The sequence below is a fragment of the Marmota monax genome, unplaced genomic scaffold (genome assembly GCF_021218885.2).
Source record: "Marmota monax isolate L192 unplaced genomic scaffold, Marmota_monax_Labrador192_F-V1.1 WCK01_AAM20220418_F8-fsc00068, whole genome shotgun sequence".
NCBI classification, from domain to species: Eukaryota; Metazoa; Chordata; class Mammalia; order Rodentia; family Sciuridae; genus Marmota; species Marmota monax.
In genome coordinates, this window is record NW_026692352.1 from 4,701,506 (window position 1) to 4,714,797 (window position 13,292).

Sequence of the window (13,292 nt, forward strand, 5' to 3'; positions counted from 1 at the left end):
GGCAAAAGTAACTTCCTCTATATCATGTAAAGTAGACCTTGATACTGGCCTCTACCCAGGCCCTTGGGATTTTTACTGTTAGCACTTGTCAGTGTATTTTTCCATCAAATTCTCTCGAAAGGGATTAAGTACCAGCTTGCTCATATAATAATAATAATTTTTCTACCTAATTTCATAATATAAAGAGATACTATTTGGTGGGGTAGGAGAGTGGTAACCAGGAATTAAACCCAGCCAGGGGTGCATAACAACTGAGCCACATCCCCAGCCCCCCACCCTCCGCTTTTTTTTTTAACATTTTATTTTGAGACAGGGTCTCACGAAGTTGCTGAGGTTGGCTGTGAACTCGTGATCCTCCTGCCTCAGCCTCCTGAACCTCTGGAATTACAGGCATGCACCACTGTGCCCTACAACAGATATCATTTTTAAGAGAAAAACACCTAGCAATAATTGGTTAGATCAGATGGTCTATTCAGCTGGCCATGGTTGTTCTAATTGCCAGTTTCTTTCAGCCAACTAAAAAGTAGGTCAGGCATGGTGGGGCACGCCTGTAATCCCAATGACTCAGGAGGCTGAGGCAGGAGGATCACAAGTTCAAAGCCACCTCAGCAACTTAGCAAGGCCTTAGCAACAACTTAGTAAGGCCTTAAGCAACTTATTGAGACCCTGTCTCAAAATAAAAACAAAAAGGGCTAGGGAGGTAGTTCAATTTTTAAGTACCCCTTGTACCAAAAAATAAAAATAAAAGTAGTATCTTTTACCATTTCATCTGAGTCTTATTCTACTGTAAGCAGAGTACGACAAAAAAACACCATGCGTTGGAGTTTGTTGGGGCTGAATTTGCACACCAGCTTAATCCACCCATAAATAATCCTTTCCAGATAATCCTGGACAATTATTATCTCTTCAGGGCTACTTCATATGATTATAATGATAATTGTATAAAAGAACACCAATAAAACTTATGTCACCATGCCTCAGGAAATGGTTGTTCCTTTTCTATGGGTCTGTCTATATTAGTACAAGAGCTGAAAACCAGCCATTGGAGTATAGTTACATATTGGTCATGTTTTTTCACATTTTCACATTCTCCTTCTTCCAAGAGCATTATTAAGTTCTAATTAACATTTGATTATAAAAGGCTGTAAATATGGGTATCTCTGAAACAATTTGTGATAGAAAAGAGATATGTAATAGTAATTTTATTTTTAAAAAAATCTAGGTGTGAAGGAATTACTAGTCCAGAAGGCTCAAAATCTATAGTGGAAGGAATTATAGAAGAAGAAGAAGAAGACGAAGAAGGAAGTGAGTCAGTAAACAAGAGGAAAAAGGAAGATGACATGGAGGTAGGTGAAGGCCTGCTATCTTAGAAAGATAGGGTAGGGAATGGTTCTAAGTGTGATTACATATTTTAGGGGACAGAGACAACAATGTAAGAGATACTTAGGTTAAATATAAGATAAAAAGCACTGTCAATAGTTTTGACCAGTTGCAATGTAAAACCTTAAAGTATATAATCTCCCCTTAAACAGAACTCCTTTCTCACCAGACTTTCTCATCTCTCCCTCTGTTCCTGTAGTTTCTCATGAGAAAAAACCCATTTCTTACCTGTCTAAGTCCATCTAAATTTTACTCAGCTTTCAAGGTCTATCTCCTTGGAAGTGTTTTCTGACCTCCATTTATCAGTCCATTTCTAGTACAGCACCTAAAGTTGATATGACACAACTTAGTATTTCTTTTAGAAATTGTGTTTGTTGAGCCATAGTACAGATGGTCGTAAACCACATTAAAAAATGCAGTGGTCTCCTGCTAGTTATTTCTAGGTTGATGGTCCGTGTTGTTCTCCACTTGTGTAAAAATTGTATAACAAGCAAAAAAAAAGTGTGCATTTTCAGGGCAGAAACTGATGTTCTGCATGAATTTCCCTCAGCATTTATCTCAGGCTTGTGTGAGCAGTAAGTGTTCTGTGAGTACTGGCTAGACAGTTGGTTTGAGGACAGTAATGGAAAGGGGTGCTTTTTTTCTCGGAAATGTCTAGTGACTATGAGCAGCAGACTTTCTGGAATGGATTATAAATATCTTACTAATGACAAGTAATTGGCTTGGTGTAACCACATTCTCCTTTATTTTTGTAGATGCTACTTATTATTAGCAAGGAGAGAACATTTTTTAATGGTATTTTTAATTTAATGAGGATCTTCTTGCCATCCTTAAGATCAGTGATCAGAATAATACTTGGTATATCTTCAGAGTTTGCAAAAATATAAATAATACATTGTCTATTTGGCCCTCCCAACACCCTGTGAGATCTTTTCTTCCATATTACAGTATAGTAACTGAGGCTCAGAAGTTAAGAGTCTTTCTCAAGGTAACGAAGCAGGTATTTAGTAGATTTGAGACTTAGTATGTTTTATTACTTCTTACCTTTTATGTGCTAGGCACTATCCTGAATACTTAACATTTGTCAACTTATCATTTTAGCTCTGCATTGTAAAAATTATCGTCATTTTTGTGTCTCAGGTATAGATACTTTCTTAACAGTATCACATAAAAGTAACAGTAACACATAAAAGTTAGAGTTAAAATACACCAAGATCCTCTGATTTTCAATTCCAACTCATTTTTTGTTTGCAATTTTTTTATAAGAACCATTATATGATTTTATAAACTCCAGCAGTTTTGTTGAGAGGACAAACTGAAGTGCATCAGTTATTATCCATTAGCCATCACTTCCTATTTCTCCCCAACTCTCCTAGCCTTAGGCAATCACTCATCTACTTTCTGTCTTTATAGCTTAACCTATCCTGTACATTAAATATAAATGGAATTATACAACATGTGGTCTTTTGTGGCTGAGTTCTTTTACCTTAGCATAAGGCTTTTAAAGTTCATCATGTTGTAACATGTATCAGTCATTTGTTTCTTTTGTGTCTAAAAAATATTCCATTTTACGGATATGCTACATTTTATCCACTTATCAGTTGATGAACATTTGAATTATTTCCACTTTTTTTTCTATTATGAATAATACTGCTATGAATATTTACTTTGCAACTTTTGTATGGACATAGATTTTTATTTTTCTTGACTACGTATACCTAGGAGTGGATTGCTGGATCATCTGGTAATTATGGGTAACCTTTTGAGGAACTGTTTTTCAAAGTACTGCAACATTTTACATTCCCACTAGCAGTGTCTGAGGCTTTCAGTTTGTCCATGTCCTTACAACACTGTTACTATCTCCCTCTTTGATTATAGTCATCCTTGGGGGTATAAAGTGATATCTGGTTGTGATTTTGATTGTATTTCTGTAATAACCATTGATGGTGAGCATTTTTTCATGGCATTAGTGTCCATCTGTCTCTCTTCATTCTTTTGCATATGGATATTTATCTGTTTAGTTACCTCAACACTGTTGAAAAGACTGTCCTTTTCCCATTGAGTGCTATTGATACTCTTAGCAAAGGTCATTTGAAATCACGTGCGCGCACGCACACACACACACACACACACACACACAGGTTTATTTCTGGGTTCTCTGTTTCCTTGGTCTATTTTTCTTCATGTCAGTATCAAACTTAATAGCTTTGTAATGGTTTGAAATCAGGGAATGTGAGTCCTCCAATTTCATTGTTTTTGTTTGTTAAGAAAATCCTCAAAAAAAAGTTACTAGGCTTTTGATAGGGATTACATCAACTCTATAGGTCACTTTGGGTATGGACATCTTAAACATCCAGTGATTTTTTTTTTTTTTCTTTAACATGTTTTGTTATTATCTCATGTTTCCTTTAAAATTTTCATATTGTGGTTAGTGCAGTATCCCAATTATTTATTCCCAGTATATTTCACCTATTTCAGTAATGCAAAAAATTTAAAAAAAAAAAGCAATAAAATAGAAACATTTGTTTAGCTAATACTTGATTGTATACCAAGTGCCATCCACTTTCCAACTGTCAAGATAAAACATGTTGACATGTTTTCATATTTGTGTCATATTTCTCTTTTGAATTACTTCTGCAGGAACAGTATCTCATTATCATAAATCAAAATATGAGGAAAAAAATACTTTACCAACAAAATGAACCTATTTTCAATTTTACCATCTGTTTTTTTCACCTAAGCACATCACTTTTTTCCAACAGTAATTCTAACCTAAATGACATGTAACAGTCCATTTCTTTCACTTAATACTGTAAACATTTTTTTATCCTACAGTATGGTATTTGTAATTATTCTTTTGATGATATGTTCTTTTTTCCAACTGAGTATAAGAAAAGTTTGATCTTGGCTTTACAATTTACCAGTTTGTGATCTTATAAGTTACCTGTATCATTAAAGCTAATAAAAATAGCTGGGCATGGTGGCATGTGTCTGTAGTCCTGCTACTCAAGAGGCTGAGGCAGGTGGATCATGTGAGCCTAGGAGTTTAGAGCCAACCTAGGTAACACAATAATACTTCATCTCTTTAAAAAAGAAAGAAAAGGAAAAAAAAAAACTAATAGAAGTAAAAAAGAAAACTTTGGATTATCTAAAAATGGAGATTTCAATAACCTGTGTAAGATTACCATAGGATTAAGTGTTTAATAAAATGCCTGGAATTCAGTAGGTCCTTAGTAAGTGCTAGTTTCCTTCCCTTTCCTTTTCTCAGGGACCTAGTTTTCATCCTATTCCTCCAGGGGTGGCCCTCAGAGACTCAGAATTTGCTCTTATTCCTCCAGACCAAGAAAGACCATCCATATACCTGGAGAATTGAACTGGCAAAAACAGAAAAATACTGGGATGGCTGGTTTCGAGGCTTATCCAATCTCTTTCTTAGTTGTCCTATTCCTAAATTGCTGCTCTTGGCTGGTAAGTACATACATACGTGTGTGTGTGTGTGTGTGTGTGTGTGTGAACTTAGCTGCAGTAACAAAATATCATAGATTCGGTACACAACAGATAGGTATTTTTTTCACAGTTTGAGAAGCTGAAAGTCTGACATCAGGGTACCAGTAAGATTGAACTCTGATAATGGTTCCCTTCCTGGTTTGCAGATCATTGCCTTCCTGTGTGTTCCTATGTGGACCAGAGAAAGAAAGAACGAGCTCTCTGGTGTCTCTCCTTATAAGGACACTAATCCTTTTGTATCAGAGCCTCACACTTTTGGCCTCACTTGACCATGATTACTTCCTATAGGTCATAGCTTCAAATACAGTTACATTAGAGGTTAGGGGCTCAACATGAATTTTGGAAAACAATTAAGTCCATAATAGTATGTTGTCACCTGAGTATAACCTTTTTAAAACTATTAACCAAAGTTAATCTTCTGTGCCCTTTCTCCTCTCCATATCCCAATTCCTACACCTAACTAAGCATATGTATCTATTGGGATGTCCTGATTTGGGCCTGACTTTTGTACCTGATTAAGACCCGTTCCCCCTAGAGCTAGATACCGTGGTGTAAGGATAGCCTGACTGTTTATGAGAATCATAAAAACCTTGTTTCCAGAATCCACTTTAAATGAGCAAAATGATTGTAGGGAAATCTCAAACCTGGAAAGTTTTATCTGGTAAAACTATACCATCTTGAATTTAGGATCAGCATTAATGTGAATTAAGAATGTCATGTTTACAACTTTATCACAATTTTACTTAATATTGGAAAAGCAAAACCTGTTTCACGGGGTCTTTTCTGGAAAGATACTTTTATTGATTCTCTTGTTTTGTTCTAGGTGTTGATAGGTTGGATAAAGATCTGACCATTGGCCAGATGCAGGGTAAGTTATCCACAAATTATGCCCTTGGTCTCATTTTCTGAGGGCAGAGAAATAGGTAGTCATGTGGAAATTGATATTCTAAGATGATGAATACAATGGAAAGAACAGGAACTTTAGAGTAAGACCTACCTTTGACTTTTACCTCTACTTCCAACCCACCATATAATTATGGGGCAAGTGTTTCTCTTTTCTGAGCAATATTCCTCCCTCCTCTCCCCCCTACCTCTCTTTTTCATCTAAAAATGAGGATTATAAAACTATGTTTCAGAATTACAAGAATTAAAATGAGACCATGTGTTTGAAAATAATAAAGTACTACATAGGTAAGTAAAATTGTGGACAGAGATATTCTATATACTGATCAATGCTTTTATTATTTTAAAATTTTTTTAGGAAGGGAAATATCCAAGATAATCCAGATACCAAAAGATCTAAAAATCTATTTAGAAGATAGCATGGTGAGGTGGTGAAAGCAGGTGCTCCAAAGCTGAGAGAAATGGGTTTTGAATATTGCTTTCCTTTTAATTGTTTTACCTGGAGCAAGTTACTTGACTTGTCTCAGCTTTGGTTTTTTTCATGAGTGAAGTGACAAAATTAATGGCAGTCTCAAAGGGATTGTGAAGTATAATGAGTAGGAAAGTGACAGATTGAGCATTGTGCACAGGTTCAGGTGTGTTGGCCATATGGCATTGGAGACAGCAGGACCAATTTTGTAGAGTTTCTTGCTTTAATATGGGTAAAAGACCTGGTGAAAGTGAAGTCAAAAGACATTACATCTGGGGTGATGGGAAGAAGAGGTGCCAACTCCTAAACTACATGGATTCACGCTTAAGCAGATTCTGTTCTTAACCTTTCTTCTTAGTGTTACTAGTTTTGTGACCTGAGTGAATTGCCAACTTCTTTAATCCTGAGTTTCTCTATCTATAAAATGGAGATAATAATATATCTTAATACTTACTTACAAGATTGAAGTAAGAAAATGTGGGAGAAGTAAGATTCTGACTTATGATACTTTTCATTGTGTCTAGCAAACATAGTATATGTAATTTCTCATTAGATGCCCTCCTGTTTCTTCAGTATGGACTATCCAAGGCCACCTTCTCTTTAAGGACAGTATCCCATGAGTAGAGAGTAAATGGCTAGGTTGAAGGATGTTCCATTGAACAAAGGAAAGTGGCTAAGTCTGCATAGATCCTAAGCTACAGCTTTCCCAGCACTTGTGTTCAAACCAGTCAAATGTGTTATAGAATTCTAGAAATCTACCACTTATTCATGGTGCAACTTGGATCAATGAAAATATTCCCATTTCATAAAATAATTATGGGAATAATTGTGAGGATTAGTCATGAACATGTTAATTTATGTGTACCCAACCCAGTGTTATTAGTATATATGAGTTCTTCCTAGTTACTTATTTCCTATTCTCCCAAAGAGGAATGAAAAATACATCCATAGTTATCAGAGGCTGACCTCATAGAAATGGTGTTGGGTCTAGTCATTGTTCAGAGATTCATTCATTTATCCACGATTTAAGCACCTACTCAGTGCCCCACTCCTGAGTTGGTATATAGAGCAAGTAATAATACTAGCTCCTGTTCTTGTAGAAATGACATGCCCTTTGGGAGGTAAGCACCAGTGGCATGTAATATATAACAAAGAGGGGCACCCACTGCTGAGTGTTTGGATCCAAATGCATTAATAGTAGTACCTTAAAAGATTGAAAGGAGAGGCAGCTTGGCTGGAGCCCTAGAGGCAGCTTACTGCAGGAGGAGGGTCCTAAGCAGGGCTTTACCGAATGGAATAGTTTCAATTCATCCACTAATAAAGCAGCATTATGCCGCAGTCTGGCTGGGCACAAAATAACCGAGCTGCCACAAAGCCTTTTAGGTTCAAACAGCAACTCTTTTTTCCCCCGAACTCTCACCGGCACTCTACACACAGTTCCCGGGAACACACTCCCTCCACCGGGCTCCACGAGCCAATTCTCCCGGAACCCTAGGAGAACTCAATGGGAACTCCAAAGTAGCGGGCGGGTGCAGGATCTGCCCTAATCCCAGAGCCGCCCTATGCCCCCCCACCCCAGCAGGGTGACCTTTCAACCATTCCCTCTGGCAAAATGCCAGGCGTCTTTCTGACTAAATTTCAACAGCGTTAGACAAGACATTTCATCCATCATGACCTCAGTTTCATTTTCTCAAAACAATGTCAGTGTTTATCCTGTGTAATTTTATAGGATAGATTTGAGAATCTATTTTAAAAGTTGATAGAATAACAAAGAAAAAAACTTTTTGAAACACTGTGTAACTACGGTGAGAAGCACAAAATGAGGACCAGGACTTCCAGAGCTTATTATTTTGTAAATGAAAAGCTGAGCCACTGAGTCTGTTCATTATACCTGTGGGTGCCTTTGGTCTTGGTCACTTATCCTTTATCTCCTTAGGGACCTTCTTTATCAATGATCTCTATTATTTCTCTCTCCCTCCTTCAATTTTGTCGGAGTTGGGATCAAATCCAGGGCCTCATACATACAAGGCAAGCAATCTACCTTGAGTCCATCCCCAGCCATCTGTTCATTCTTTAATAGTTCCACATTAGTTGTGAGCTTAGTGTTTCAAAGGACAGTGTTAAGAAAGTACTTAGTTCAGTGCCTGACACAAAAATACTCAAACAGTAACTTTTGTAATAATAAACATCAAAATTCTTAAATAGTCTACAAAAATCCTTAATGTGGTTACTGCTTACCTCCAGAACCAAGCTTCCTGTTATTTCCAGGAATAAATACCACTTCAAGTTTTCCCTCCCTTGTGAAGGCTGTTCTTTCTGTACAGGAGCCTTCCCGTTGGATTGTGAAGCCCCTTTCCCATGCTCTCACAGCCCCAAGTGCCCGTTTTCATCATAGCAACTACATGCTGCATTTAAATATTGATTTTTGTGTTTTATTCCTCTACTAGACTATAAATCCTGTGAGGAAAGGATCTTTTTCCTGTGAGTCTTGCCCAAAGTAAATGTACATTAAATAGGTATAAAAGGGAAAATAATTGACCAGAGGTTACAATTACAGGTATTTATATCATCGTCAAAGACTTGGTCATTGGGTCTAAGAGGTTTGGGGTGGGGGAAGGTGCTATATTCCTGGAATGGCCTGTGAAACTGCAGAGGTAGTAAGGAGAGGATAAGTCCCTGAGGTTGCCTGGCTTTGTTTTTTTCTCCAGGGAAGTTCCAGATGCAGGTCCTACCCCAGTGTGGCCACGCAGTCCATGAGGATGCACCCGACAAGGTGGGTCTGGTACTGAAAGACGTAAAAGGACAAAGTGTGAGAGTAACTTTGGATATCACAAAAGACAGGACAAGCCTCTTGAGTCTCAGCCTGCATTACCCGCGGCAGCTGCTGTAGGTGGGGCCTGGGTAATGCACCAGCTCCTCAAACCTCTCCCTGGCAGATGCTTATGATCTGGGCTTTGTGGGTCTGAGCTGAGGAGCTGCTGCCACCCTGCTATTTTATACAAGGGCCCTTGGTTAAGATCTCAAGTTCTCCTTCTCCGTATACCTAAAAGCCAAATGGAAGAAGGGATCGTTGGAGTAGAAACTACATCCTAAACTCCAGTCACAATTAGGAATTAATATGGGCTTCTCCTTTGGGAAAAAGGTGCTTGTAACTCTGAAAAGCTGCTTGTAATAAGAAGCTCTCATTCTTCCTGAACTCTCTGGAGCCATCCCTGGCAAGGATGGTGCAGAGGAGTCTCCCACCCTGGGTTCTTTTGCTCTTAAGTTGCCCAGATTGATGGGACTGATGTGAGGACACCACCAAGCCTGACCAACCAACAGATGCTCACAGGACTCCCAAGGCTAGCAACATTACTCACCTTCATATGACCTGGAATCTCTCCCTTTTTCAGGTAGCTGAAGCTGTTGCTACTTTCCTGATCCGGCACAGGTTTGCAGAGCCCATTGGTGGATTCCAGTGGTAAGGATATACAAGGGTTTAGAGCCCTGCGGTGCTGGCCAACCCAATACACAAGCATTTGCAGGGTTATCAGTACTCTGCTTTACCTCTGTTTTGTTTGGGTCACCATGCCCCTCCTTCCTCCTCCTCAACAAAGGGCATGGCATGTGTCTTTCTACAGAGCCACGTGGGTTGTTGGCCCAATGAGCTGTTGCTGAGACTGCAGTTGAGTCACACCTTGTCTCCCACCCCTCACTGTAGTGTGCATTTCTTCTTGAAGCACTCCTTCTTTGAGGAGTCTGGGATGGGAATTGGTCCTTATCTGGAGAAATTCTCTACTACTGAGCAGAGCTGGGAAGGCCATTGGGGGAGTTTGAGCAGGATTTTAAGCCTCAGCACGATTGATAACTGGGAGTAGGCAATTCTTTGTCATAGGGGGCTCTCCTCTACATTGAAGGATGTAGCAGCATCCCTGCCTTTACTTGCCAAGTGGCATTAGTACTTCCTGTACACAGTTCTGACAGCCAAAAATGCCTGCAGGTATTACAATATCTTTTAAGGGAGGCAAAAGTGAGAAAACCACTGGTCCAGAGGAAAAAAGGAGACCAGGCCTCTCATCCCAGGAAGTCCTTCATTGGGAGACACAGTTGAACTCCTTTGGGGAGGAGAGGCATGTTGACCTACACCAGTGGTTCAGGCCACTTCATGGACCTCCTAGTCTGTGCTGCAAAGGCCCTTGGTTCTGAGAGATCCAGTCAACTTGATGAGTTACTCCTGCCATTGGAAAGCATCTTGTTGTATTAGTAGTAGTAGTAGTAGTGGTGGTAGTACTGGGGATTAGATTGAACCCAGGGGTACATTGTCACTGGGCTGCATCCTCAGTCTTTTTGTTTTATTTTATTTTATGACAGGGTCTTGCTAAGTTACTGAGGCTGGCCTTGAACTCTGTCCTCCTGCCTTAGCCTTCCTAGTTGCTAGGATTACAGGTGTGCCTGGAAAGCTTGGAAAGCTTCTTCTTTTGATGAGGGTTCAGAGGAACTTGCTCCTTACCCTCAGAAAGCTTGAAGAAATATTTTATGCCTTAGACAACTCTGAACACCACGGCCTGGGAAATGATAGTGACAGGCAGAGAAAGTATCAGAGATGATGACAGGATGCTTTCACAAAAGTGACAGTCTTAGGCCATTCCACATATCTAGCAACTGATCATTGATAGATCCCAGGAATCAACAATAAATGCTTCATTTCTCTTAATGAATAGTTTTGGGGACCCGTGGTCAAATGAGCAGTACAATGAGTGCAGACCCTGTGTCTAGCCCTGAGTGAGGCCATGAGAAAATGGGACAGATATGCAAGGGCTTTGGTGGTGGTCATAGGGAGGGAGACAGGTAAGTATGGGAGAAACTATTGGTAGTTACATTTGTTTCCCTTCTCTTTTTACTCTTGACAGTGTGTTTCCTGGCTGTTAGTGACCTGCTTTCCACCCCTCCCTCAACATTGAGCTCTGTTGTAAATACATCGCACCAGAGGCCACTGTGATGCCGCTGTCTCCTCCTCACCATCCTGCCCGGCCATGTGACACCGGCTCCCTATAGACGGGCATCCCCAGATGTACAAACCCTTTTGTGTATTCCTGCCAAAAGCATTGTTTTCCAGGGCCCTTGTTCAACATTGGCCTGCCCAATCCAGGGTCCCCAGCTTTTACCCCTTCCCTGTATAGGGGTAGCCTCTGCCTGTTCTCCCTGCCTTGCCTTCGGAGAATACCCATTCCTGGCATCATGCAATGCACCTGGGCCTAGGTGTCTCTTCAGGCTCAGGGACCTCCATTCTCTGTGATTATTCTTGGCATGGTCCTGCCCTACCTCATGGGATGGACAATGCACAGGGTGGTCCTTATTTTTCCCCTAATACCAGTCAGGTACCTTTTTATCCCAGTCTTACTCTTCTAGGTTCAGAAGACCCAGAGAAGCCAGGATTCCAGCCTTAGGTACAGGGAGGGGTGGTGGATAGGTAGCAAGCATCACAAGAAACCAGCCTGAAAATCAGGTACAGCCAGTCCAAGCACATGGCCTCCCATCTGGGTGAGCCCACTATCCCACTCCCACATGTCTGGGCACCTGCCCTGGGCTGAGGCCAGGCTGCTCCAGGGGCCTCGAGCCCTCACCTGACAATGAGCAACCCAGGTTAAACACAGCCCATGCACAAAGCCATAGGCTAAAACCTGTGGAATTGTTTTTAATAATTGAATTTAACCATTTTCATAGTTGGTTCTGGAGGTGTGCAGAATGCCCACTTGCCTCTTCTAGGCCCACAGCTTCTCATTGCCATTTGTGGTTTCCAAGCTACTCTACATAGAAACATTACAACCTAGCATCCCCAGTCTTTGCCCTCGTCCAGCTGCCTCATCCCCAGCATCGCAGCCTCCCCCTGCTGCCCAGGCACGCCATTTCCAAGGGCAGGGAGGGGCAGTCTCCTAAAGCCCATCTTTTCTGTGACTGTCTAGGTGATGTGTAGCCCCTTCCACCTTTCACCCAACAACTTCCTATCCCTGTCCTGCTGCAGGTCCAGAATCTGGGACCTACTTTGTTTGTTATTTATGACCTTGTTTAAAGAAAATAAATATCTCCCAACCTTTATGCATCTCTGTGGAGTTGTCCTTATTTCTGCTAATCTGGGGGAAGAGGTACAGTTCATTGAATTTTTGTTACAGAAATCCAAAAACCACTTTTCCTGTAGCCTGTATTTGTGCTCTTCTTGCTCCCCAGATCAAAATACCTAGTGGGGTGGACAGAGCCAGTCTCTACTATAGCCAAGGGAACCTGGATTCCAGTCCCATTTCTTTTACTGGCACAGAACAGTATAGTCTGCCTACATAGCCTCAATCATTCATGGCTTCACTTTTGCCAATATCCAAACTTAAGCACAACCTAGATGTCTCCTGAATTCTAACCCTTAGATGCCTTTGGTCTCTTCCAGAAGACCAAAAGCATCTTCATATTCACCACTTCTAACACTGTCCTCATCTTCTTTCTCAAATTTGCCTTCTGTCTTTCCTAACACAGTAAGAGATAGCTACAATCAAGTCTTCAGTGGTCCAGACCCCCTACACTGTTCTCTCACACCCATATCCAGTCTGCCACCACATCTGTCTACTCCCTCTTCTCTGTCCCTCTTTTCCATTTCACAGCCATTCCCTAGCCTAGGCCTCATCAACTATGAACCAGGTCACCAGTAAGCTTGCCTACTACTAGCTGTGCTGTAGTTTCCTTGTCTAGAAAATGAAGATAAATAGCACTTGGCATACAGGGTCTTAGCGACTATATGTGTTAATAATAGGTTAACTGAAGAAAATAAAATATATTAACTGGCTCTCAGTAATAGAACATGGTAGGCAATAAATAGTTCCTATTATGTGACACCTTTATTATACTTAAAACTGTCTTTACTCAAGAGTGGCCCATGAGCCACAAGCACCAGTTCACCTGGAGTCTTATAGGTGTGTTCCCACCCAGATCTATTGAGTCAGAACTTACGTGTTTTAACAGGTACATTAACGTCAAAGAAGTTCTGGTTTAGATGTTCACTAAATATTTC

At 40.4% G+C, this 13,292-nt stretch overlaps 1 protein-coding gene across 1 annotated transcript in view; it reads left to right on the forward strand.

The window, feature by feature from the left end:
• The window catches only part of Ppme1 (protein phosphatase methylesterase 1), a 69,741-nt gene extending 57,403 nt beyond the window's left edge, over positions 1–12,338 (forward strand). Inside the window, exons 9-14 of the mRNA XM_046441954.2 lie at positions 1,223–1,346; positions 4,719–4,848; positions 5,711–5,755; positions 8,968–9,032; positions 9,652–9,719; positions 11,149–12,338. Of these exons, the coding sequence (XP_046297910.1) occupies positions 1,223–1,346; positions 4,719–4,848; positions 5,711–5,755; positions 8,968–9,032; positions 9,652–9,719; positions 11,149–11,167 (451 nt within the window). The 3' untranslated portion in view covers positions 11,168–12,338. The remainder of the gene's footprint in view (positions 1–1,222; positions 1,347–4,718; positions 4,849–5,710; positions 5,756–8,967; positions 9,033–9,651; positions 9,720–11,148) is intronic.
• The last annotated feature ends 954 nt before the right edge of the window (positions 12,339–13,292 follow it).